Here is a 25417-nt window from a genome sequence, read left to right on the forward strand (position 1 = left end):
CAGTGATTACTGAGTATTGTCAAAAAGTCATTTAGAGATTTTGGAAGTAAAATCATTAGGGGCAGCTAAAGAGAAATAAGGTAATGAATCATAATTTTTACATTTTATGCAGTGAAAATTAAAGTCTTAATAATTATCACTCACATGAAATAGTTAATTTTTTGTTTTAAACATAGATTTTTAGAGCATTTGAAAAAATCCTTATAGGTTTGTTAAAACCTTTAGCAGAAGATTACAGTCAACGTTTTGTCTTTGGTGAATAGCTGTTTGTCTCACTTTATTTACTTGGTATTGGATATTTGTCAATGTCATTTCATATCTACAGAAAATTCTTACGCTCTATGGAGGTAGTGAATGTGTGTGTGCTTGTCTGCCGGAGGTCACATGACAGTTTCATCCTATTTGGTGGAGCAGCTTGACTTTTTTTCCCCTTGCTTTTGGTGATGGTTGTGAGTGCAGAAGTTGATTGACAGATGCATGCCAGAAACCCCCATTCTCCTTTTCAAAGACAACATATGATGGATTGCGATCTCTCAGCGCAGCAGGACACGGGGACCATGCAAGCTGTAATTGGTCAGGTATGGAGTCAGCCATTTCTCAACTCCCCTTTTTTCCACAAGGGTCTCACCATATGATTCACATAATTCATATTTACTGTACCATCTTTCTATCTGTATCTTCAGCTACCTGCCAGTGTAGTGCTGAAAGTGCGAAAGGCAAAAGGCACCCATTAAATCTGGCCAGCAAACCTCAGCTTAAAACTTCGATGCGATTGCTCTTAAACAAAAACTAAAACAACAACAACAACAACAAAAATCGAAGAACATATCTAATTTATGATTTGGTCTGAATGTTTTAAAAAATCCATTCCTAAGAATTTATTTTTTTTTCTGTTTAGATTGTGATCTCTGAAAGAAATAAAGTATGAGAAGAGAATAAAGTGTTATATGTTTCCAAGGTAGTTGTTAAAATTTTTTTCTAGTGCTATTCAGTATTTTTATTTGGTCTATATTCTTCTCTCTCCTTCTCCCCATATGGAAAATGTAAATATAGAAATACAAGTGCCTTTACTTCTAACCCTGATAATGTGTGATGGAGCCTGGTAAATGTAGTAGTAGTAGTCGTCTTGGCTGCTGCAGGGGGACAGGCTGCAAATTAAACACTGCCACAATCTGAAAGGTCCAGGTGGTCCGCTCGCGGTTCCTAATGCAATCCAGCACAACAGCTTTAATAAACAGCTCTATTTAGTTCCTCCTCCTCGTATCCTGGGAGGTGAACTGGTCTGGGGCTGCTGTGATGAAATGCCAGAAGAATCTCTCTCAGAGGCCTCACAAGCTGATTTTTAGAGCTTTCCTGTTCTGTCGTCTTTGTCTTCCAAATGGGTCAGTGAGTCCTACTCTCTCTGCTTGGTGCTTTCTGTTCAATCGGTAGTTTATGTTTGTGTTTAAATGTTTGCGTTGTAAGCTAAATGAGAAGAGGAAAAGATCGTTGTATTTTCATTTGCCTTCCAATAACTGAAGTGGTGAAAGGAATCATAGTACCCTGCTGCAGAGGGAGGCTGATTTTTCTGACTATGATGGGGGTGGGGTGAAGAAAAAGGGAATATATATGGTGTAGTGGGTATTTGTTTTGGGGGGGTAATTTTTTTTTTTTTGACTAAAATTTCCCTGAGTTACTCATGCTTGCTTAAGAATTCTGATTTAACTCATAAATCAGAATATGGTTACGAATATTTATGAACTCTTAAAAGTTTTTTTATTTTTATTTTTTGCACACTTTCCAATCAAGACAAGCTGGCAAGGTGATGACATAAAATGTGTTTGCTGTATATTAATAGCATGGTGGAAAATATACCATCTTACTCTGTTTTCAACAAAATTATAGCAAAGCACTTCAGGGTTTTGAAAGCACATGGTTTATTAATACCAGCATGCCTCATAATGTATTTTTAGATGGAAAATGTCAGATATATAATACCATGTTTCCACAGGCTCACTCTATTTTTTAAAAAAGTAGCTTCAACAGAAAAAATATTTTTAAAAACTTTCAAGTTGTTTTTTGTTCTACTGGCATATATAAAATGAAGTCTTTGGGCATACATTTGTCAGGAGAAAATATGCAAAGTGATTTTATACACTGTCAGTACCTGCTTCAGTCATTATACATGTTCCTTGATGAGTACATCTATCAGATAGAGCTAAATAATTTTGGCATAGGGAATTATATTAATATCTTTTAAAGTAGTGACCTTTTTGTGTACAAATAAAACTTGAGCCCCTGACAACTGTCCTGTTCTGTTTAATAAAACTTTTTTCTTCAATTACATCTCTATTCTGTAATAATATAAATAGTACTACTTAATACTATGCCAAATTGTTCTGCTTTAGTCCCAAATAAGAGGTAGAATTTCCCTTTGTGTATATTTCTGGTGAAAAATCAGGGGAGACACTTCTAGTCTATTATTCAAAATTGTTTATTGGAAATCATCTGTAAAGGTGTAGAGTTTTAAATGGTTCTGGCATACACTTTTTAAAAGGAATTGGTTTATATTTTACAGATACTACACTTATAGTTTGTTAGAATTTAAAAATCAGTTGTTATTATTACATAGTTCTGTATTTTGTATGCTCTCAATCATTTTTTTAAAGTTCTCTATGTCCAGGAACTATATATGCTAATAACTTGTAATGAATACTCTGTAAATAGTTGCATTAAAGTAGCCACATGTTTTCTGATGTCATTTCTTATAAATTATTTGCTTAAAAATATACTTATTGTCACATTAGTAAATTATAAAAGCAATTTTCCTTAAGATTGTTATGATATCTGTGTTAAAATATACACACTAAAATGCTTAATTTTAATTTTTGTTTGAAATTGGAAGGAAGGAAAAATATTTTATTGTCTTACATATATACTTTGAAAGTCAGAAAATATAAATGGAGCCCATATCAATAAGCACAAAAGAAAAGTGATATACATGCTTGAAATTAATTTATTTTAATTGTTACAACACAGATAAGAACATTTACTCAAATGATTACTCCTAATAATAAGGAAAAGAAAGAGAAAATAATTTTTATTGCTTTATGATCACCCATTATCAGAAAGAGATCGTTTCTTTTTCAACTCTTGACTTTAATACCCTCTTATACTTACTCAGCAGGGGTGGACAGTCCCATTTGATCATGCAAATGTTTGTGTTGATTTCTTTTCCAATACATATTAAAATAATAATTTTTTTTTCTTTTTTATCACCTGTCTCTGAGTCCTGTTCCTAGACAGCTTTGAGTTGGAGAAGCAAATAACCACTTTGCAGTTCTAGTTTCCATTCAGAATACTGAAAGATTCCCATGAAATATGATCTTTAGATTTTTTTCATTCACCTCTAGGATCAAATATCTACAGTTCCCTCCACTGGAGGGAAGAGCAGACTTTTCTGTGTTGCTGGCCATGATCCAGCTGGGGAGAGACTACTGGCTTCACAGAGGAGATATTGCTCATATATGCCTTTCCCCCAGGATTTTCCCTCCCTCCAGCAAGCAATTAAGCAGTCTAGTACTCCAAAGAACAAACTCCCTGCCTAGTATATCAAGATCAAGAAACTTGGTACATTCAAACAGTTTTTGGAAATCAAACTGGATTTTTGATAGCAGTTATCTGTAGCAAGCTTCCTAACCCCTTGAACAACGGGATGGATTGTTATCCTTCAGATGATTTTCAAATCAATTCAAACAATTAAGGAACTTCTGAGCCATGGGTTTGAATATCATTTAAAAATGAAGGTTTGCATTTCCACCTCGTCTGGTCATTAAATGTTTACCAGATCTTTTCATTTTGGGGGACCTGAGCTTGTGACAGATTAGTTCATCAGTATTGCAGACCTCCTATTTTTTTTTCTCACCTCATGCAGACAGGTCACTATGTCCAGTACTCCTTCTGGCACTTTGGTCCCCAGGGGACCTGGCCAGCCTACAATTCCTGATGTGCAGACTTGAGGGTCTGGGATGGCTGCATAGTCTATACTCTTATTTATAGTCTGACTTTTGTAAATGTTCCAGAACAGAGGATGTTAAATTGGGTGTTAATAAAAACTATAGATGAGAAAAATCAGATAAAAATATGAAGTATATATAAGAGTTTGCTAGGAATGGGAGAGACACTATTGGATCAAAGTGCTTATGGGTGCACTTCCTGTGACATTGCTAAATACTGGTAGAAGATCAAAGATGCCAGCATTTCATATTCTAATGGAATTAGAAGTTCCATTAGAATCAAGAGTATTTCAATTGTTCCTACCTGTAAAATGGATCTTTTCCCCCAGGTAAATGTAGACAATTTAAAGCACTTTACATTTGTGCATTATAAATCTAATGCAAATGTCCAAGAGTGCTCCCTAAGTGTGTTAATGGTTCAGAGGGGACTGTGGGTAACTGAAGGTACATATGGCGTACAACAGAGTAAAACTCCTGTTTTTTTTTTTTTTAATGTGTTTTGATGTCAAAATGCAAAAATATTTCATTATTCTGGTATCAGAACACTTAATTTTCTGTATTATATTTATTAATATTCTCTCTTGTTTCAGAATGTATTCCATGTGGCTTTAAGAATAATTTGCTTACTTAACATACTCAAGCTGACGTGAGATGGAAGTCATCTAGGAAAAGGAAATCCTAGCAGAAAGTAAATTGCAGATTGTCCTCAGTCTATTTAGACTGATTTTTATGGCCTATATATAAAAATAAAACTCTGGGGATAATCTAACTCCATTTTACATATGTCAAGCATAACTCTTACATACTCTAAGAAATTTTATTTTTGTGTGTATGAATGCCTTTTTTAAAAAAAAACCCGACATATTGCTTTATTCTTCAATAAGAATATTTTTAGGGTGTGAAATCATTACTGCTTGAATCTAATTTAATTAAGACTACTCCCCTCATCCCCTGCCGCTAAGGTATTATAACACTAGAAAGGCACAAATTAAGGATTATATTCTTTATGAACACAAAATGGTGCTCATATTCCTTTGGTAAGTGCTAGACTCACTAATATGGAATTTGTAGTATGTACTTCTTATTGACCTCAACCACTTTGTTTAACTCTCCACTCAGAGGAAAGTCTTACATCAGTTTTTTATGTTTTATCAAATGTCCTCATTTTTTTCTACCTTTAGAATAGTTCTAAGTTGGATCAGGCATTTAAATGTAAAGCCAGTTTTGTCCATTAAAGTTTATCAATATATTAATGCTATTATACAACAATATTAATAATACTAAGCAACCATTATTTAGGAAATAATTCAGGTCTTAAAACTGAATTTTCTTTTTTCTATTCCCAAAAGCAAACTTTCTATATGTACTATGCAGGCATCTTAAGCATTCTAATGCTTAAGAATTTAAAGCCTTGGGATTCTTCTCTCCAAAAATGCAGAAAGGTTACTACAATGCAAATACAAATGCTTGTGAAAGAAAGTTTGCATGTAATAAGTACTTGTTTTGGAGGTCAGTGAAAGAAGGCATTTCTTCACAGATTTTTTTTTCTTTACTGTGTAAATTCATGTTACTGAACAGTTTAAAGCATCTTTCTCTTTTCATCTTTGTTCACCAAAATTAGAATTTAACATGCTTGCAAATGTTGAAAACCTCCCCTTTTCAGTTGCATTATGCTGTGTAAACTGTTGCTTTTTTTTAAAAAACATTTGTGGAGTAGGAAGTAGAGTTGGAAATACAATACAAATAAAAAAAGGATCAAATTTAAAGAAATAATTTGAAAATAAATATTAACTATAATCTGAACACTGAAAGAAAATAAAGATTAGGTAACTTTTAAATTAATGTGTATTTAAGGCCAGTCCATTATTTGGGAGATAATAGCTGTCCTAAATATAAACTCAAACCAGCATTTATGCTTTTTTCCCCCCACTTCCTTCTCTTCCTCTCCACATCCTTCTTTTCTTCCCTGCCTCCCTCCTCCCTTCCTACTTCTCTCTTTGCTTCTCTTGCTTGCTTCCTTCCTTCTTTCCTTTTTGTTTGTAGAATTGTGATTTCAGTAAAATAAATTACTGAGTCAAGTCTTGTTTTGTGAGTACTTGCAAATTGCTCTCTTGAGCCATATTGTCTTAAGCTGATCCAAAATTATAATCAAGATTTGTGCCAGTTTTGTTTTTTACACATTTCTCCGAATCTCAGTTTGAAGAGGGTTATTGTAAGACACTGTCATTGTGTTTTCTAAGGATTCATTCTTCCACTATTTTTCTTGTGCTTCCCAATTCTACACTGCAAGCCAATTATGGTGAAAATTGTTTTAATTTTTATTTGACAGATTCTTTCCTGTTTCCCCCTATGCTTGTTATTTTCTTTATCCCATGTGTCAAAGATCATATTATTGTTATTGCAGAGCTAATTTTTTTTTTGTAAATATAAATCCGTTGTATATAAGTAGCTGCAAAATAATTGAAAACATGTTTGGTTATTTATATTAAAGGAAATCTTCTGGATTTTAAAACACTTTAGTTTTCAAGTTGCCTGGTCTTTGGAAAATAGCTTTTTGTTTTATCACTGGCTTTAAAACTCCCATGATATGAAGGACTCTTTCTTCACCAGAGGGAGATTAGCTGTTGACACTTGGTACTGATTCTGGGTGAGCTGCATTCAGCAGCACTTTCCTAATCATAAGATCAAGGGGAAAAATTGAGGATCAACAGAATATTCTAAAATTTCACCTATTTTCAATTTTTCCCCCCCTTAAGGCGCAGATTATTCCCATGGGAAGAGGAACCCATATAATTTCCAGCTCTCCCTTCCCAGGGTCAAAGATGCAAATAAATGTGGTGACACCTTAAATGAAGAGGATAGGGTCACTCAAATGCTGTGCTCAGGCATTTTGTCCTCTTCCTTCACTGTCATTTCCCCACCAGCTTTTCTTCTCCTTTCCACTGTAATCCAGAGTCAGTGATGAGTAATAAGTGAAAAGTGAATCTTTGTGTGCTGCCCAGGCAGGAAAGAACACCGGAAAGAGAGACAAGACCTGAAGCAAAACAAAGCAAGCGGAAAACTCAACATCATACTTGCTTCTTAGTATTTTTTGTTGAGCTATTTTGTAAGCTTACTTCATTTCACCCTGCAGTTGAGATTACATGAATAGTGAAACAATATTTTAGAACTAGAAAAATTAAAGTGAAAAACAAAGCCAAGAGGAAAACAAAAACCAGAACCTTTGTAGTACTTGCATTATAAATCAATTTCAAAATTTAGGAATAATTTATTTTTTCCTGTGTGGGGGATCAAACTCAGGGCCTGGCACAAGTGATCAGTCATAAACTACACCCCAGCCCCAAAGAATATTTAAACAACAACAAAATCTTTGAAGATTTTATAAGAGTTTAACCAGTGCTCCGATGCTGTGCAATATCAACTTATTACAGTAGATATTTCTGGGGCTTCATATGATGTGGACTCTGTGTATTTTATGATTTTGATTTTTAACGCATGATTAGAAACTATTTTAAGAACAGAGCATCTATCTCTAACACTTCAAAACTTAGAGAAACAAGTGTATTTTAAAAACACTAAATACTTGTTAAAAGGTGTTTTTAGCATTGATCAGAAGAACTCAGACAAACTCCTCTTTAAAGATCAAAGTGCATCATTTATAAAGAATATATTTTCCAGTGCAGAATTCATATACAGTTTTTTTAAACTAAATACTTTATTGCTAATATTGAGAGGTAAATAGTATACCTGCACAGAAGCAAAAGTACTAGAAGTCCTAATTGATTCTGAAAGTATATGGAAAAAAAGAGTAGCTATTTCTTAGATCTTCAGTTTCCTTCCTCCAAAATTGAAGGCAAATGTAAGATCCAGTCACACAAAACTAGACTATGGCTGGCCAAACTTTGCTTCTGACAGAGGTAGTTAATTTTGTAAGCCTTAAATAATACAAGAAAACAAGACTCTTTCAACCTTTCTTACGAAAGGTTGAGAGTTGGGACAAATGTAAAATGCTGCTTAATGTGCACGAATAAAGCCAAGAACATCAAACTCATTTCACTTAGTGTCAGTCCTGATGATTCATCATCATGGTCAGGGCAAACTGTGGTCTCTGGGCTGAAACAATTTTATCCATTTTTTTTTTTTTAAACAGAATGTTCCAGCTTGGATCTTATATCCTTAGGGTTACAATATTGAATTCTGAATCGGGAAACTTAATCTTGCAGCCAGATTTGACAAGAGGCTGGTTGAATTGTAGGCAGAAGTGATGATTGTGGGATGAAATGCCCCAGGTCAGAATTTGGGAAAAATAGGAAGTTTTGAGGAAATTTGGTTATGGTATAAGAACCCCAACTTTGAAAATTTCTCTCTGTTCATATATTTCAGCAGATGGTATTCAAAGGTCTTTTTTTTTTTTTAAAGAAAGAGTGAGAGAGAATGACAGAGAGGGAGAGAGAGAGAATTTTAATATTTATTTTTTAGTATTTGGTGGACACAACATCTTTGTTTGTATGTGGTGCTGAGGATCGAACCCGGGCCGCACACATGCCAGGCAAGCGCGCCACCGCTTGAGCCACATCCCCAGCCCCTATTCAAAGGTCTTAAAAATAGATCACTGCTGTATTCATTTTCTGTTTCAAATCTTTCTCTAACAGAGCTTTACCCATTTTTAGTTGTATTTCTTAGTGTGTTTCTAATGTTTTTAATATAAAAAGCATCTATAGTAATATCCAAGATTTCTGGGAACAAAGGGTAACATCATTGGTTAAATCTAAAACAATCATATTTTGTTCTTTAATAGAATGTTAATACCACATTCAAGAGCTAAAGTTGTTGGTTGTTTTTGAAAACTTTTTTTTTTGTTTTTCATTTGTAAGCAAACTTAACATTTAGATTTCCAGGATCTAAAGAATTTGGAGTAAGAAGAAAATGAGGCAATCTGCCAACCTAATTAGTTAATACACTTACTTTCACACTTTAGAAATAATTGATTATTTAATTGCTAATCATCTAAAGAAATTTTGTCTCTTCAATTTTAACACATGAATTATTTTGGTGTTTATTGAAACTAAGTTGTTTAAAAAAATGAAAAAATACTTTGCAACTTTCAAAGTTTATTGAAATTAAGTTGTTTAAGAAAATGAAAAAATACCTTGCAACTTTCAAACAAATCTTTTCAAAAAAGATTATCATAGGAATTTGAGTACATAGTTGATTAGTATACTGCAAAGAGATGATTATTGTGCTTATTTCCTTACAGAAATAAGGGAGGCTTATACTTCCATTATATAGTTACTTTGATGAGTGCTAGAACTTAACCAGCCGGAATTGTTTTCTCCCTTCCTATCATTTTCTATCTAAAAGAATTTTAACAGCTAGTTCAGGTAGAGTATGGAGTGTGTGAATGAAGTTGACAGAACCGTTAGGTTCACAGAACATGAACACAATTCATATATGCATGTAATTGAGGGCAGTTACATAGTATATTTTTAAAATTATGAAAATAATGCATGCTTCCGGCAAACAACTCTAACAACACAGAAAAGTATAAAGTGGAAAATCAAGTACCCTATCATTCCTCTTCCCACAGATAACCATCAACAATTTCTTATATATCCTTCCAGAAATTTTCTATGCAAATATAAGCATAGATACTAAATATGCAATCCAGTCCTACAACTTTATTTTACATTTAAAAATATATTTCAAACATCTTTATATGTTACCTAGAATAGCTGTTTATTTATTTATTTTTCTTTTTATTAAGAGACAAGGTCTTGCTATGTTGTACGGGCTGGCTTGGGACTCTTGATCTCAAATGATCCTCCTGCCTCAACCTCCTGAGTAGCTTGGACCACTGGTGTGCATCACTGTGGCTGGTTCTAGATCTGCATACTTCTGTGCTATTCCCTTTTATGAATGCTCAATGATTTATTTAACCAGTTCTCTCTTGATAAGCATCTAGCTTTTAAAAAATAAGTTAAACATGGCAATTAGTCTAGCAAGTAGAGATGTTTCATTTTTCTTAACAGAAAAGTTCCCAGAATCTTCCCAATGGGATTTGCTTTACTAAAAGAACTCACAAATATTATCTTCTAAGAGAAAATAAAGTATAATATTTTAAAGTGATGTGTAGATTTATGCCATCTGGGAAGATATTAATCATTTATATGTAGAACATTCAAATCAATTAAAATAAAAATAAAGATCACAATATTGCTTAGCAATAAAGAACTAAGAATGAGAGAATGACATGCAGCCAGTTCTCAGTAGGATGCATTATAACTTACAACCTCTGTGTTTTTTTTCCACACCACCAACTCAGTTGAACAAAATGCATAACTTATTTTCTTTCATGGGCCTGAATACTATTTATTAAGATAATTGACATAGATGTATGTTTCTAGTGCTTGATTCTGTTAGTATATCTAGATTAGTGAAAAAGAGATCAGGAGAAATTCAGGGTAATTAATGTCAGTTAAACTCCTGCTTTCTATATGTTATATTGTCAGACCAATCTTTCAACTCTGATTCATAGGTTAAATAATGCGTTCATGAGAAGGGCTCAGTTAAAACTAATCAGATTTGGTCCTTGAATTCTACTAATTTAGTGTTTTGATAAATTAGACGAAATACATACTACTTAAATTTTTAAGAGAATGTGTCATATTTTGTATTTCTTTTAGGATATGCCCCTGCTTACTCAATTTTAATCACATTATCTTATGTATACTGAGAAGAAAGTGAAGCTGGTAGTGATGACATCTTAAATTTAAATAAGAGAGTGTGAGCTATGACATCTCCCCCTGCTCAGATGTCCAGAACTGGTTCTATGGCGCTGCCTGTTGGGGAGATACATGCTTTTGCCTCCTCTCTTCTTCCTCTAGGTGCCTGGGCCAGTATCCTGAATAAGAAACACTCCCACTTCATCTATTAGTTTCAAAGAAGCTGGTTACTTCCTCTGGAGCTCAAAATAGAGTCTCAAGAACAAACTGTAGAGCACGCCTTTGATATTCCCAATCTCATGAAACCCACAGCTCTAGAAGTAGGTGTGAATCATGCTTCCTGTGTTATGGAAGTGGAAACTGGCTCAGAGAGATTATAGATCTCTTTTTATAGCCATAATGCTAGCGAGAGGAAGAAGTGAGATCTGAAAGGTTCACTGTTTCCCTTCTACCTCAATTCTTAACTCTGGCTGCCCTTTAGAACCACCAGGGGCAACCTTTAAAAATCTACTGATGTGCAGGATCCATTTCCAGAAATTCTGAGTCAATTTCTCCGGATGAAAACCACATACTGGTATTTTTAAAAAAACTTTGCAGGAGCTCAGTGGTAGAGTAAATGCTTAGCATATGCAAAACTCTGGGTTCAATCCCCAGCATGGATAAATTGATTAATCAGTTAAAAAAAGTTTTTTAAAAGAAGCTTCACAGGTGAGATTTAAATACACTCTATCACAATATCTCTTAAACTAGATAAATATCTATTTATTTATTTATTTTAAAAACTTTTAGTTGAAGCTGGACACAATATGTTTTATTTTATTTATTATTTTTTTATGTGATGTTGAGGATCGAACCCAGGGCCTCACACGTTCTAGGCGAGCGCTCTACCCCTGAGCTACAACCCTAGTCCTAAATATCACTTTAAATCCAAAAATGAGCCAATGAAGATTGGATTATACCCCCCAACACACACTCATAAATCAATAGCAGAAGAGAAATGAAGGAATGTAGTCTTATAATCATGTGTGTGTATATGTGTTTCAGTGGAAATCTTGTAATTTTTGTTGAATATCTGAAATAATATTTAATAACATCTGTCATTCAGAAAAGGGCTAAATATTTAGCCATCTCAAAAATAACATTAGTAAATAATCTACCAATTAATGAGAACTTACCAGGTGCCATAACTTTGCAAATATAATTTAATCTTCATAGCAGGTCTATGAAGTAGGTATGTTGTCTCCATTTTACCGATTAGGAAGCCAAGACTAAGGAAGTGGTACAAGATCACATGCATAGTAAATGGCCAAGCTAGAATTTAGTCTAAGGATGTTGGAAGTCAGGTGTCAATCCTAACCTTTCACAAAGTCACAGATTTGGCTCAAAATATTACCTGTGGAAAGTAGGATGTTTAGTATCAAGTCTTTACAAAGGCAGATTTTACTACAGAGAAATCTCATTTACTTCTTCTCCCTCCTTCCCTTCTCCTTTCCGTACTTCTTTCTTTTTCTTCTATACCCCTACCCCTTTCTCCTAAGAATTCGCAACTCATTTATTTCTTATTCTGTACACAAGAAATTTATTGTTAACATCCATATTTGTTATGCATGGTGGCTCTACATGGTAGCCTCAAAGATGATTCTTTCATAAACTGTAAAATAATAGAATAGATGGTAAATAGAAGAGCAAGACAGTGCTCTTTGGTAGGCTTCCATTAAAAGAGCTATCTCTAATTGAACAAGGAGTCACACTGGCCTTAGTTGGCTTCTTAATACTCCATTAGACCCTCCTTCAGCCAGAGCAGACTTAAAATAGGGCAACCAAGAGGCATGGGTCTTTGTGTTAGAGGGACAAAATTCCCATGACAATTTCAGGGAAGGTTCGAAAACAGGTTTATATTATTATAATGCTGACCAAATCCTCACTATTTGAGATTAATAGGCTCAAAAACTCTTTTGTCCATCTTCTAACTGATTAACATTCTATCAAGCATGTATCTATCAGTTTATCATTTAACTAAATTTTTTGGGGGGTGTACCAAGGATTGAATTCAGGGGCACTTGACCAATATGCCACATCCCCAACCCTATTTTTAGTACTTTGTTTAGAGACAGGGTTTCTCTGAGTTGCTTAGTGCCTTGCTTTTGCTGAGGCTGCCTTTGAACTTGCGATCCTCCTGCCTCAGCCTCCTGAGCTGTTGGTATTATAGGCATGCACTACCACTTTGGGCTCTTTAAATGAAATTTGAAGTCAGAGTGTTAAATTTACAAGATGTCTTCTTTCTGTATCTATTTTTCACAAAAATTCAACTAACTCTGTCCAAATGCACATAGGCACTTCTAAATTCATTTTTCCTGTCCTAAATATAATCCTTAATGTTATCATCAAGGATTATGGTGATGAGAATCAGGGATTCTACTAAAGAACTACACTTAATTCAAGTTTGGAAAACTCCTTTTATATTATTGTGGCATCTCTCCCATTTCAGTTTTTTGAAATTGAATTAAATGAAGAGTATCTCTTATCCTACTAAACCATTTCCAACTAAATTTCCTGTTGTCAGATGGCACAAAATAGTATTTATGATTGTGGAGGCGGAAGGGGGTCTGCAAAAGAAAAATCTCTTCTCTAACAAGAAGTTGGAAATTTTCACCAAACATTAATCTTGTTTGTATTTGAGAGTTATGGATGGAGGACCATGTAGGGTTTACTCTCCCAAATATCTTCTTTCATTCTTTTATAAATACTTCAGTTATGTCAGACCTCATGGATATATGGTTAGGAAATAATATGAAGATTGGGTGAAATGAACAGCCATGATCTTCAGCAACATACTTGCTTTGAAACATCAGAAGGGAACATAACCCTTGTTAAAGATAAGGACAGTGTTTTTTTGTTTTGTTTTGTTTTGTTTTCCTAGAGTGTGTAATTCACCATAGTAGATTTTAAATCTTGCACTGCCACTTCTCCACACCTACAGCCCTCCTCTCAATGAGCACTCTGAATCAAAGGGAGGAGACATGGTCATTGTTCAAACCAATGAACTGAGTGTTGATAGCATCTACTGCAAGAGCCAGCAGTGTGGGAAATTGGGTTGAACCCACTGAATGGAAGTAGAAGTGAGTTGCGTGCCAGGCTCCAAGATAGCAGAAAAGGGTAGAAATTGATTTTGTGCATTCAAATCTTTGAGGGTTTTGTTCTCATATAGTCATGTTTCTCTTCCTTCAATATTTTTGATGGTTTTCTTTCCTTCTGGTGGAATCAAATCTTTGTCAGAAGGTGAGAGATTCTGTTGCTTTCTGATTATTTGCTTAAAGCCAGCACCTTAACTTTATACCATATCACAATACTGGGGCTCAAATTATGTTTTTGACCAAATTAAGAGAGGAGCATGCACATGACCTACCAGCTATTATTTGAGTTTAGGACAAGTTACTAAAACATATTAATAAAAATTGTGCCAGACTTGGTGGTGCACACCTGTGTTCCCAGTGACTCTGGAGGCTGAGGTAGGAGGATGGAGATTTCAAAGCCAGCCTCGGCAAAAGCAAGGCACTAAGCAACTCAGCGAGATCCTGTCTCCAAATAAAATACAAAATAGGGCTGGGGATGTGGCTCAGAAGTTGAGTGCCTCTGAGTTCAATCCCCAGTACCTAAATAAATAGAATAAATTAAAGTTTTCAGGGGACGATAAATAAGAGGTTTTCTTTAATTCCTGAGGTCATTTTTACTTGACTACTTATAAAGCTTATTGAAAACTGTGGCTTTCAATCTGCAATTATGACTTGATAATTTCTCATGTCTCTACAATTTTACAATTTTGATCTTGGCACAACCTACCATAGGAAAGTTTGGATTTCGTGGAGACAGCCAGAGCTTTTGCCTCCTACTAGAAGTGGGGCAAAGAAGCAGCAAGTGAAGTTCACACACTGAAGTGGGAGACTGTGGATGTAAGACTCTTGTCAGGCACCAAGGTGTTGCAGAATCTCTCCTCTCATGAATGATAAGTGCATTCCTATGAAGCACTCTGTCAAGGGAACAAAGCTTCTCCCACCACCCTTTACCCGGGCAATTCCTTCCTGCCTATTTTTGCAGGAAATGAATGCTGTTGGTATCTTACTGGAGCCATTGTCAGACTGAAAAGCCAATCAAAGGGGTTTCAATAAAAAGAGGTCCTGAATTTTCTGTATTTTTAGTGTAGATGGATATGGAAATATTTCTTTTTATTTTTTCCTCCTGCTCCTCCTCTTTCTCTTCCTCCTTTCCTTCCTGTGAAATTGAACCATAACTATCTTAGGGGAGGTGAAGAGTTGAAAGAATTGTCAGTGACTGAACAGATTTTCCTCTCTAGATGCTCACCTTCCTCTCTTCCTTTGTGCCCTGCTTTCCTTAACATCTCTCATGTCTTTCCAGAGGTGTCTCCTGATGTGCAGTGGGAGCTCAATAATTGCTGTGGGATGACTACTTCATCATAGCTGCCCCTCTTTTAATGTCTATCTTGGCAAAATGCTCTTCTCAAATGATTTTGAAGCCTTATGTTGCCTATGCTCCATTTTGTGACCTCTTGATACTTTTTTGTCTGAAAAACTTGTTTTTTTGTTTGTTTGTTTGTTTTGATACTGGGGATTGAACCCAAGGGCACTTAACCATCCCCAACCCCTTTTTGCATTTTATTTAAAGACAGGGTCTTGCTGAGTTGCTTAGGGTCTTGGTAAATTGCTGAGGCTGGCTTTGAACTTTCGATACTCCTGCTTCAGCTTCCCGAGCTGCTGGGATTACAGGTGTCTGCCACTCTGCGAGGCTTCTTCAGGTGTGTGTGTGAGTGTGTGTGTGTGTGTGTGTGTGTGTGTTTTCTGCTCCCAATTTGATTTCAGAAGGAAGGTGTAAATTAGGTTCTCATTTTGATATTGATTTTTTTAAAGGAAAGGGGCTTCTTCCTCTATAATTTCTTTTTTATTAATTTTTAAATGTTAATGAACCTTTATTTTATTCATTTATTTATATGTGGTGCTGAGAATTGAACCCAGTGCCTCACATATGCAAGGCAAGTGCTCTACCACTGAGCCCCAACCCCAGCCCTTATAGTTTTTTTTTCATATTACATTAGGCATTAAATTTAGGCAGCCACCAGTAAGGTATTCAGCAGATGCTTACTTTTGGCACAGCATAACACTGAATCTTAAAACATGACTGAATAAATATTAAGTTGTATGGGAATCAAATAAATTAGACATGACCAAAAAAGCCTGACTGGAAGGGCAGCTTATAAATCTGATACATAGTCTTCAGGAATTTTGTAAAATGTTCTTTCTTTTTTTGTTTTTTGTTTTATGGTGCTGTGGATTGAAGCCAGAGGTGCTCTACCACAATGCCACCTCCCCAGCCTTTTTTTTTTTTTAATTTTGAGAGAGGGCCTTGCTACATATCCCAGGCTGGCCTTGAACTTAAGATCTTCCTGCCTCAGCCTCCCAAGTTGCTGGCATTACAGGGCATGTGCCCTCAACCTAACAACCTAACAGGAAATACTCTTACTAAATTTGTTGAAGACAAGTCTGTACTAACAGTATGCCACTTTTAAAACATATTTTTAAAAATATTATTTGGGTGAATTTTGTTAATGCTCACTTTAGTAATGCTTTGTGCAACCCAAGTCCAGTGACTGTGAGCAGTTACCATCTTTTTCTAGTCTGGAAAAGGATTATTCAAATCATGTTTTAAAACTTAATACAAAAGGCCACAGAGTAGCATGTTAATTGGAAACTTCATGTGTATTTACCAATTGACAAAGTTAATGAATAATAAAATATAATGAATAAAAAGATTACTTGGGTATTTGAAAAATAATGGCATGAATTTAAAATCCACTCTAATTGATTATTGAATAAAATTTTCTTAAAATAATGTCTAAGTGAAGTCATGTAAATGAACCATTTTTTATATTTCTGTATATAGGGATATTACCATATCTATACCCTTAACATTTTGATTATTTTTAGTTTCCCAGCTTAATTTTAAACATAATGATGAAGATTTTACATATATATATATATGTGTGTGTGTGTGTGTGTATTTGTGTATGTGTGTGTGTTTGTGTGTGTGTGTGTGTGTGTGTATCTATCCATCTGTCTATGTAACATTCTTGTTTTAATGAAGTAAGTATTACCAGTTTGTACAACAAATTGAGGAAAAAGAAATATAGGTTGAGGTAAAAATTCTTTTTTAAAATTCTTTAAAAAGGTAAAATTTAGACTAAATCAGTAAAAAATTAAGTGCAATTGATTTCATTTATTTGAATGAAATAAATCATACATGACAGTTAACATTTTCACGTTTAAAATTAGAATTATGTGATTTGTGTGATGTTATAAAATATGAAATGGTATATTATAAAGAAAAATGTAAAAATGTCAGAGATAACATCTGAGGGTACAATTGGGATTTCTCAGGGGTTTATCAGTCCAGACACAACCTAAAGGAAAGTTCATCTAACATCTGAACTGAATATTTGAATTTCAGGATTTTATACACCAGCACATATGTATACACAAATCAGTTCCATTTTTGTTTTTATACTGTATGACAATAATTATTGTTTTTCTTTTCACCAGAGTCGAAGCTTGTGAAATTCTAGAGCCCTTCCACTTTGTCTTGTCATCATAGCATTTCTTGAAGACACATCTGGTCTTCTATCCTGTGTTTCAGAGCCTTGGTAGACAAGAGGAACAGTATTTTCTCAGGGCTTGAACTCTTCCTCTGGAAGCAAAATTGAACTCTCATGGCTCCTTAGTACCTTTTACTGTTCTAGGTAATATTAATATTCTTATTCTGTGATATTTCTACACAGTTGAAAAAATCTTTTGTCTACATAGGATTCAAAGTGTCTTAGGGTAACAAAAAGGCAAAAAAGTCAATTTTGTTAGTGTTATCTTTGCTATTCTTGATTTTCCTGCATTCGATTACATTGGAATAGATGCTTTCCTAAGAAAGTAGGTGCTGTAAGCTGAGGGAGTGCTTTATAGTTGAGGCTTAGTAACAGGCAATAGGCACCAGAATTGGGTGGTTAGGGAGCCATACTGTTGGCTAAGTGGGAGAGGAAGAGGTCCTGCAAATTAGAGTGTTGTGACTCGGGGGTACAATGACTGGAGCCTGGGAGGTCCCAAAGGAGGAAAAGGCAAAATAGAGAGGGGGAAAATAAGAAGGGGAATTGATTCTGCAGGTTCCAGGAGAGGAAGGGAAGAATAATCCTGCAAAATAGTAAGAAAATTCCAGTTAGCAGAATAAGGCTGTAAAGTGAGGATTTGGGCCCCAAACAAAATGGCTACTCTTTATTATTATTATTATTATTATTAAACCCAGGTCAGAGACACAGCAGGATTAGAAAGCCTTCACATGAGTTTCTATATCACCCATGATAGTTTGTTAAGCAGAGCTTGGGACAGGGCTGTGTGTGGTACTGGTCATTGGCCCTCTGGATAAAGAAGGATTGTGGGTCAGAGATCCTCCGGGCTCTATCATGTTTTCTCAATTTCACAATTTTGTCCACTATTTCCTTTCTCCTTCCTGATTTGGCCTCTTTTCACTTCTTGCCTATATTCTGCTCCTTGCATCTTCAACTCCCATTCCAATTCATACTATCCTCAATTCCCAGATAAAATCTCACAACCTGCCATTTTGATCTTCTTACTCTTAGCCCCTGACATCATCCTGTTGTTAAACGTAGCAAACTTAAACTTTTCTCAGCCTGGTGCCATCTTGCATTCTTGATCATTGACTCCCAACAGTCCCCTGTTGACAGAATGATGCACTCAAATCTTCTTATTGGAACTTCCACAAAAGATTCCCCTAGAAGAAATCCTTAGAAGACAGTGAAATGCAGGTTATTATATTAACCATAAGATCTGAAGCTGAATACTTAATTCCCAAGGTTCCTTCTACATAGCTCATTGAGTGGCATTTTGAAGCGTTTGTCTCTCCATTACTTGTTTAAAAAGAAATCAAAGTTACTGAGTTGCTTCCCTGAGATGCCATGGTCATTCATAAACATCTTTCTATTCTGTGTCTTGCATAATATTAGTATTATACAAGCCAGGACAATTTAATTAGAAAATTTCTGAGACTCCTCAGACTCAAAATAGTAAAATATTTTTAAGAAGCTGACTTCAAAGAATTTTGCCATGAAATTTGTCTTTCTCACCTGGCCACTCTCTGACATTGGTTCCTCATGCATACTCAAGGCAATATTGTTAAATGGCAAAGGGAAAGGAGTAGAATATCAAAATGCAGGCATTGAATGGCAACCCTATCATCTTTCATAGCTTGTATACCTTGCACACTTTGTTTGGCTTCTCTGGGCCTCAGTTTCTTGGACAATGAAGATGTAGTGATAAAAATTGCTTCTTTGGAGGGTCTCAATTCATATAAAGAATAAGCAAAGTACCCAGCACAAAAAACACACTACACACACGAGGTAATTATATTGTCACCCATTCACTCCATGTATGTTTCCTTTTACTCTTGCTCCCTCCTTACTTAAACTTTCCATGTAGAAGAGATGGAAGTCCTGATTCACTTTTGCTTTTATGTGGGATATTGTTGACTATGCTTCTTTTTAAAAATTTTATTTTTAATTAAAATACAATAATAATAATATATTTACATATTATTATCCTATAAATATGGGTTAATATATTCATATAGCAATACTCTACAAATATATAAATATATTAGTTGATAATGTATTTATATATTGGTGCTCTATAAATATGTAAATGTTATTTTTAGTTAATTATATTATTTATATATTAGCAATTAATAGATGGTATATTGTTGGATATAATTTGATGTTTCTATACATGTATGTGTTTTACAATTATCAGATCAAGGTACTGAGCATATCTAACACTTCAAATATTTAGCATTTCTTTGTTGTGAGATTTCTAAATCCTCTCTTCTAGTCTTTTTAAAATGTACATCATGGTTAATTCTAGTCAGCTTATATGCAATAGAACCCCCAAATTTATTCCTCCTACCTGGTTGTAACTGACTATGCTTCTTGAACTTTCTAATGAATTGGCTTTCTTTTCTTTCTTTGAGGGGGATGGGGTTTGAACCCATGGGTGCTTAGCCACTGAAACACATCCCTAGCCATTTTTTTGTATTTTATTTAGAGATGGGGTCTCTCTGAGTTGCTGAGGTCCTTGCTAAATTGCTGAGGCTGGCTTTGAACTTGCAGTCCTCCTGCCTCAGCTTCCTGAGCCACTGGATTTACAGGTGTGTACCATTGTGCCTGGCTGGATTGGCTTTCTTAACCCAAAACTTCTATGCTAGTTTTCTTTACCCCTCTTCCATCTATTTAACTTGCTGCTCCTCTCCAGAAATGAGAGGATACCATGTTTGACACCAAGTTCTCTTCTCCCTTCTATATTCCTGTCAACTTTAGTAACTTCAACTGTCATTTCTCTATATATTTATTCTCTACTCCATTCCCAGCTCTGTCCATTTTTAATTATTTTTACATTTTATCATACCTGCATAAGCTTTCTCCTCACAGTATCTTATTGAATGCTAGAGCCTTCTTTCCTACAAACTCATTCTGCCTAAAGAATAATAGTGAAGCACCTAGTTGACTCTTATTCCAGGAATTTTGCACCATCTCTATCTCAGCACGAGTGAGTGACATAGTTAGGATTTGAAAGCAGGAGGTCTGCTTATAGGTCCCTACCTCTTCCCTTGCTTTTTTTTCTGCAAATAATGTCACTGGTTTCCATCCCACCTAAGCTTGGCCCCTCAGGCATCTTTACTCCTTCCGTATTTAATGAATCTGCAGAGCTCCTGGGATCTATCTGGGTTGAGAATCTCTGAGTTCATTCTTCATATCCCTTCCCTTTCAGAGTTTTATTCTTCTCACTTTGGTTATTGAAGTAACCTCCTTCTTGTCTTCCTGTTCCTGTGGTTCCTAACTTCAGTAACCTTCAAATATTTCTATATTCAAACAACTTTTTCATAAAAACCCTAAGTATGGAGGAGACAAGCCGGTGGATCTCTGACTGGAGTTGGAGTAGGAGGAACCCAGATTCCCACCTGCTGTTTTGACTTTGTCTAACTTTGAGCTGAATGCTAGAGAATTTCCTAGAGATAAATTCACTTCTTCAAAAACTCAGTGACGAGGTCATGTGACACCTCAACCCGTTCTCCCAAGTTTGTTTCCTTGCCATCACTCTCCCAGACTCTGAACCCTACCTTGTTGAATAGATTACTCACTTTTCTCAAACATTTGAAGTTTTTTTTCTCCATCCCTTTGGATTTCCACCATGATTTCTGTTTACTTCCATCCTGTCCATCTTTCTGAAGAAGCAGCACATCCAGCAATCCTTTCCTGCCTGCCTGAGCCAGTCTGGCCTCCTCTGAATCCTCAGAGCATCCACATTTTGGCTTGAATCAGGGTTACTGAAAATTTGTGCTCTATTTGCCGTGGATGATGACCTCTAAGAGATCATCCTTGATGTATCCCCTTGGTGCTTTCCATCCTCTGGGCATAGCCCCAGGCTGGTTAAACACACAGCCTTGCACCTAGACCCACTGAACACAAACATTTTGCAGATTGTTAAAAAATATTTATTCAACAAATGTTTACTGAGTATTTGGTGAGCAAATTTCTTAGCCCTGGGAATACTATGTCCCAGCTGTTTTGAGACTGATAGCAAATATGGATACATATAAGCAGGTATGATAAAGCCCTCCTTCTCTAAAAAGTATTATTTTTATATATTTATATATTTTTTTACATATTTATATATTTTTTTTACAGGAAAGAGATCATCAAGTCCAATTGATCCCTTGTTATTAACAGATTTGACCAACGTCAGTGGCCAAATCTAGAAGAGCCCCCATTCTCTGAACATTTACACCAGCCCTCAGTGTATTTCTGATAGGTCTCTAAGCATAACACCTTTTTCCATTTAGAAAAATGGGCAAAACAGAAATTGCTCTTTGCAAAATTATCTTGATACGTACATCTATTTTCTGTGACCATTTTTACAATGATTGTCTTATTTTATCTCCTCCTTTCTTCATATCCCCAAACTCTACCCAACATTCATGTGAACAATACATGCAGCTATTTATTGCTCTACTACTCATTCCAGTTTATAAATTACCTGTGACATCTATCTCCTAGACCTTGAAACCTCCTGAGGTTAGGGGTGGTGGAGGTGATCTTCTCCTTATTCTTTACCAGGTACATTCTAGCTTGAGCTGTCCTAAGTGATTAAGGTGTACTCAAGTGAATTTTAACAATTCAGGAAGATGGGGTTGCAGTCCACAGCTCCCAATAAGAGTGAGTTTACACTATATACAATATGATCTCTTTTTAAAAAGTATAGCCGTAGTTAGATATGTAGATAGATAGATATAGATATTTTTGAGATGTCATGAATATATAAATATCATTTAGATATCTGAATGTATATAAATAAGTATAAAAATGTTGTATAAAGAATTTTTAGTGTACAGAAAATTTTAAGAAAGTTTAGGCAATAAAGACTTTTGGTGTTATATTTATTAGTTGTTAAAAGGGCCAATTGGGAGGGGGACAAGGAAAGAAAGGACAGATTAACACGTTAAGTTTAAAGACCTGACAGTAAATAATAGGAGTGAACATCAGAAGGGTAGCATTAGAAGACAGATGCTGGAGTTGAAGTAGTAGGCATCTGGGTGTAAACTCTAATAGCATTTCTACATTATGGGCTTCTCTATATGACATTTGAAAGATGTGGAATCTACTATTTAGCCACAGAGGACAAACATTCCTTGTAGGACCAATTAAGTCCCAGTGGATGTATTTCTTTATAAGCTACTAGAGTCAGGGGCCATATTTTTTTCAAACCCCTAGCACAATGCTTAACACATAGTAGGCACTCTATAAAGATCTGTCAACTGTATGAATGCACAGAGTTTCCATAAAGGCTTGATCCAAGGCTCTTCAGGTGGTTCTGGCTCCATTTTTATTGCCATTCAGAACTTACAGCTCCCACAGTAACAATAACTTGTACCCCTCAAGCATATATAGTATTTAGTATTTCTGTATGTGGTGTCAACTTCCCTGTCATAATATACTATATATGTAACTGGTTAAGTTACAGTTGTTGTGGGAATCATAGGCTTTTCCCACCTAAAATAAGTTCTTGCCAGTCATTCTGATCTGTGCAGAAGCAGCTTCACACAACATTTTCATACCTAGTTTCCTCCTTTGACCCTGGGCTCCTGATTTGGTTGATAACAAGTATAAGTTTATGTGAATAATTTGGGGCTTAATAATTTTTTTTGCTAGTAACATTAATAATATTTCTTAACTTTTATACTGACTATTGTTTGTCAGGAGTCCTTTTAATATAATCAAATTTTGAAAACAGGGACCAATGCAAGAGTTGGTGTGATTATATGAGATTTTCCTAGGAACAATGACATAGTAAAATAGATTTTTTTTTTCATTTTGTCCAGTGCAACCAAACATGATACATGGTTGTTTTATTTCCCTAAAGTAATATTATAAATTTTCAATTTCTATTCTTACTTACAGATTTTTTTGAAGGGAGTTTCTTGAAAGTTGGAGAAATGGCTAAGTCTCGTTTTATTTCTTGTGATTCAGGTTTGTAAATGAGAAACTAGGAAGAGGGACAGTGCAGGGACAGTTAGGGGAAGTCAAGAAGAGCTAAGTGCTAACCTGTTTTCCCAGGTTTCAGCCAGAACAGTTGGGGGGATCCTGAAGCACACTGGTTAAGCAGATTGACCTTGAGCCAACAGATCTTCCATTCCTGTTACTTGAAGCTTACAAAGGCAGTGTCTAAAGGAGGTCCCTGTAGTACCTTTGCATTTCTAGAGTGAGAGCCCCTTATTGTTTAACATTGATTTACTTATGAGACTTTTTATCTAGTGATCATCTGCACTGTCTAGTGAAGCAAATACGTTTACCAATGTAGATTATTCAGGAGCAACTAGTATCACACTCCTCTCTACTGTGTTTCTTCCATTAAATAAATGTTCTCTTCATTTCATCTGTATCTCCTTCCCTCCAAACATAGACACACACACACACACACACACACACACCTTCCCAATTTATAACCACATCTTTTTTTTTTGAACTGGGGATTGATCTCAGGGGCACTCAACCACTGAGCCACATCCCCATTCCTATTTTGTATTTTATTTAGAGACAGGGTCTCACTGAGTTGCTTAGCGCCTCGCCATTGCTGAGGCTGGTTTTGAACTCATGATTCTCTTGTCTCAAGAGGTGTGTGCCACCCCGCCCAGTTTATAATCACATCTTAATCTCTCTCTTTTGCATTTGTAGCCCTGGTCTCAACATTGAACACTTCTGATCTATTTCTCCCCATAAATTATAAATTGTTCACTCAAAAGCTTATGTTGAAATGGAATAAAAATATTCCCAAATTTTGTTTATAAATGAATATACAAAAAAGATTAGAGCTAAAGGGAGATGTTCCTTCCCACTCTTGTACATAGGGTCACCTGTACAGAGACTGATCTTTCCTTATCAACCATGTGGTCTTTCCTTTTCTTTATATGTTCCAACATCTCAGTCTTTGGAGAGTCAAAAATGACCTAAGTTTAAAAGACAAATACTATGTGGTAGTTCACATATGTTCTCACAGTTCCCCTATGAATTCATATTCAACAATTTTCTTTGTTCAAATAACCTATATATGAATTCATAGGGGAACTGTGAGAACATATGTGAACTATCGCATAGTAAAATGGGTTCCATGGCATTATGGAACAAAAGTCAAATTAATTTAATGGTGGATATTTCACTATAAGTCTAGAGAGATGTTTCTGAGTGAACACTTTCTTTCTCACCTCTTAACCCATCCAATCTACCAGGCTACTTTCTCTATCTTTATGGAGTACTTGTGATTGCATGGATTGTGGACATTGTAAAAATGACTTTTTATGAGTGTGAAGCACTGAATTTCCATATTGAGACAAGATATTTAAAAGATGATTCTTAGTCTTGGGCAAATTTTTATCTTTCCATTCTTTGTTTTGGATTATAGAGTTGATTCCAGGTGATATATTAATTAATTCTTGTGATTTTTATTGATTACCTGCTAATTGGTCAGGCACTATATAATGTCGTGGGGACAGAACAATGACTAAGATAGTTGTGGTCCTATCCTGACCTATTTTACAGTGTAGTCAAGGAAACAATTGAGAAACAACAACAAACAAATGAATAAAAATTTCCAAATTGTGAAAAGTACCAGGAAGGAAATAAAAAATATTACTAAGATGGTACATTATGATTGAGGACAGTACTGTGGTTTAGACAGGGCTATGATGACAGGGCTTGAATATGTCCCCTAAGTGTTCATGTGTCGTAAGCTTGGTTCTCAGTGTGGTGATGTTTAGAGGGGTAAGACCTTGAAGAGGTGAGTCTTGGTGGGAAGTACTTAGAACCCTGGGGATACTGCCCTAGGAAATGATTAACATGGTTCCCGTGAGATCCTTGAGAGTGGATTATTATAAAAGCAGGATGGATTTGTTCTGTTCTCTTGCTTGGCTGTATTGGGATCTTTTTATGAACTCTCCCTACTGTGATGCCATCTTCTGTGAGGCAAGGCCTTCACCAGAGGCCAAAATGATCGGGCCATCTGATCTTTGGCTAAAACCAGTGTCTAA

At 35.4% G+C, this 25417-nt stretch overlaps 1 protein-coding gene across 1 annotated transcript in view; it reads left to right on the top strand.

Annotated features, from left to right (window-relative positions):
• Positions 1–473: 473 nt before the first annotated feature.
• Positions 474–25417, top strand: part of Pou6f2 (POU class 6 homeobox 2) — a 470488-nt gene continuing 445544 nt past the window's right edge. Inside the window, exon 1 of the mRNA XM_076864071.2 lies at positions 474–578. Within this exon, the coding sequence (XP_076720186.1) occupies positions 474–578 (105 nt within the window). The remainder of the gene's footprint in view (positions 579–25417) is intronic.

The sequence above is a fragment of the Callospermophilus lateralis genome, chromosome 1, assembly GCF_048772815.1.
Source record: "Callospermophilus lateralis isolate mCalLat2 chromosome 1, mCalLat2.hap1, whole genome shotgun sequence".
Taxonomy (NCBI): Eukaryota; Metazoa; Chordata; class Mammalia; order Rodentia; family Sciuridae; genus Callospermophilus; species Callospermophilus lateralis.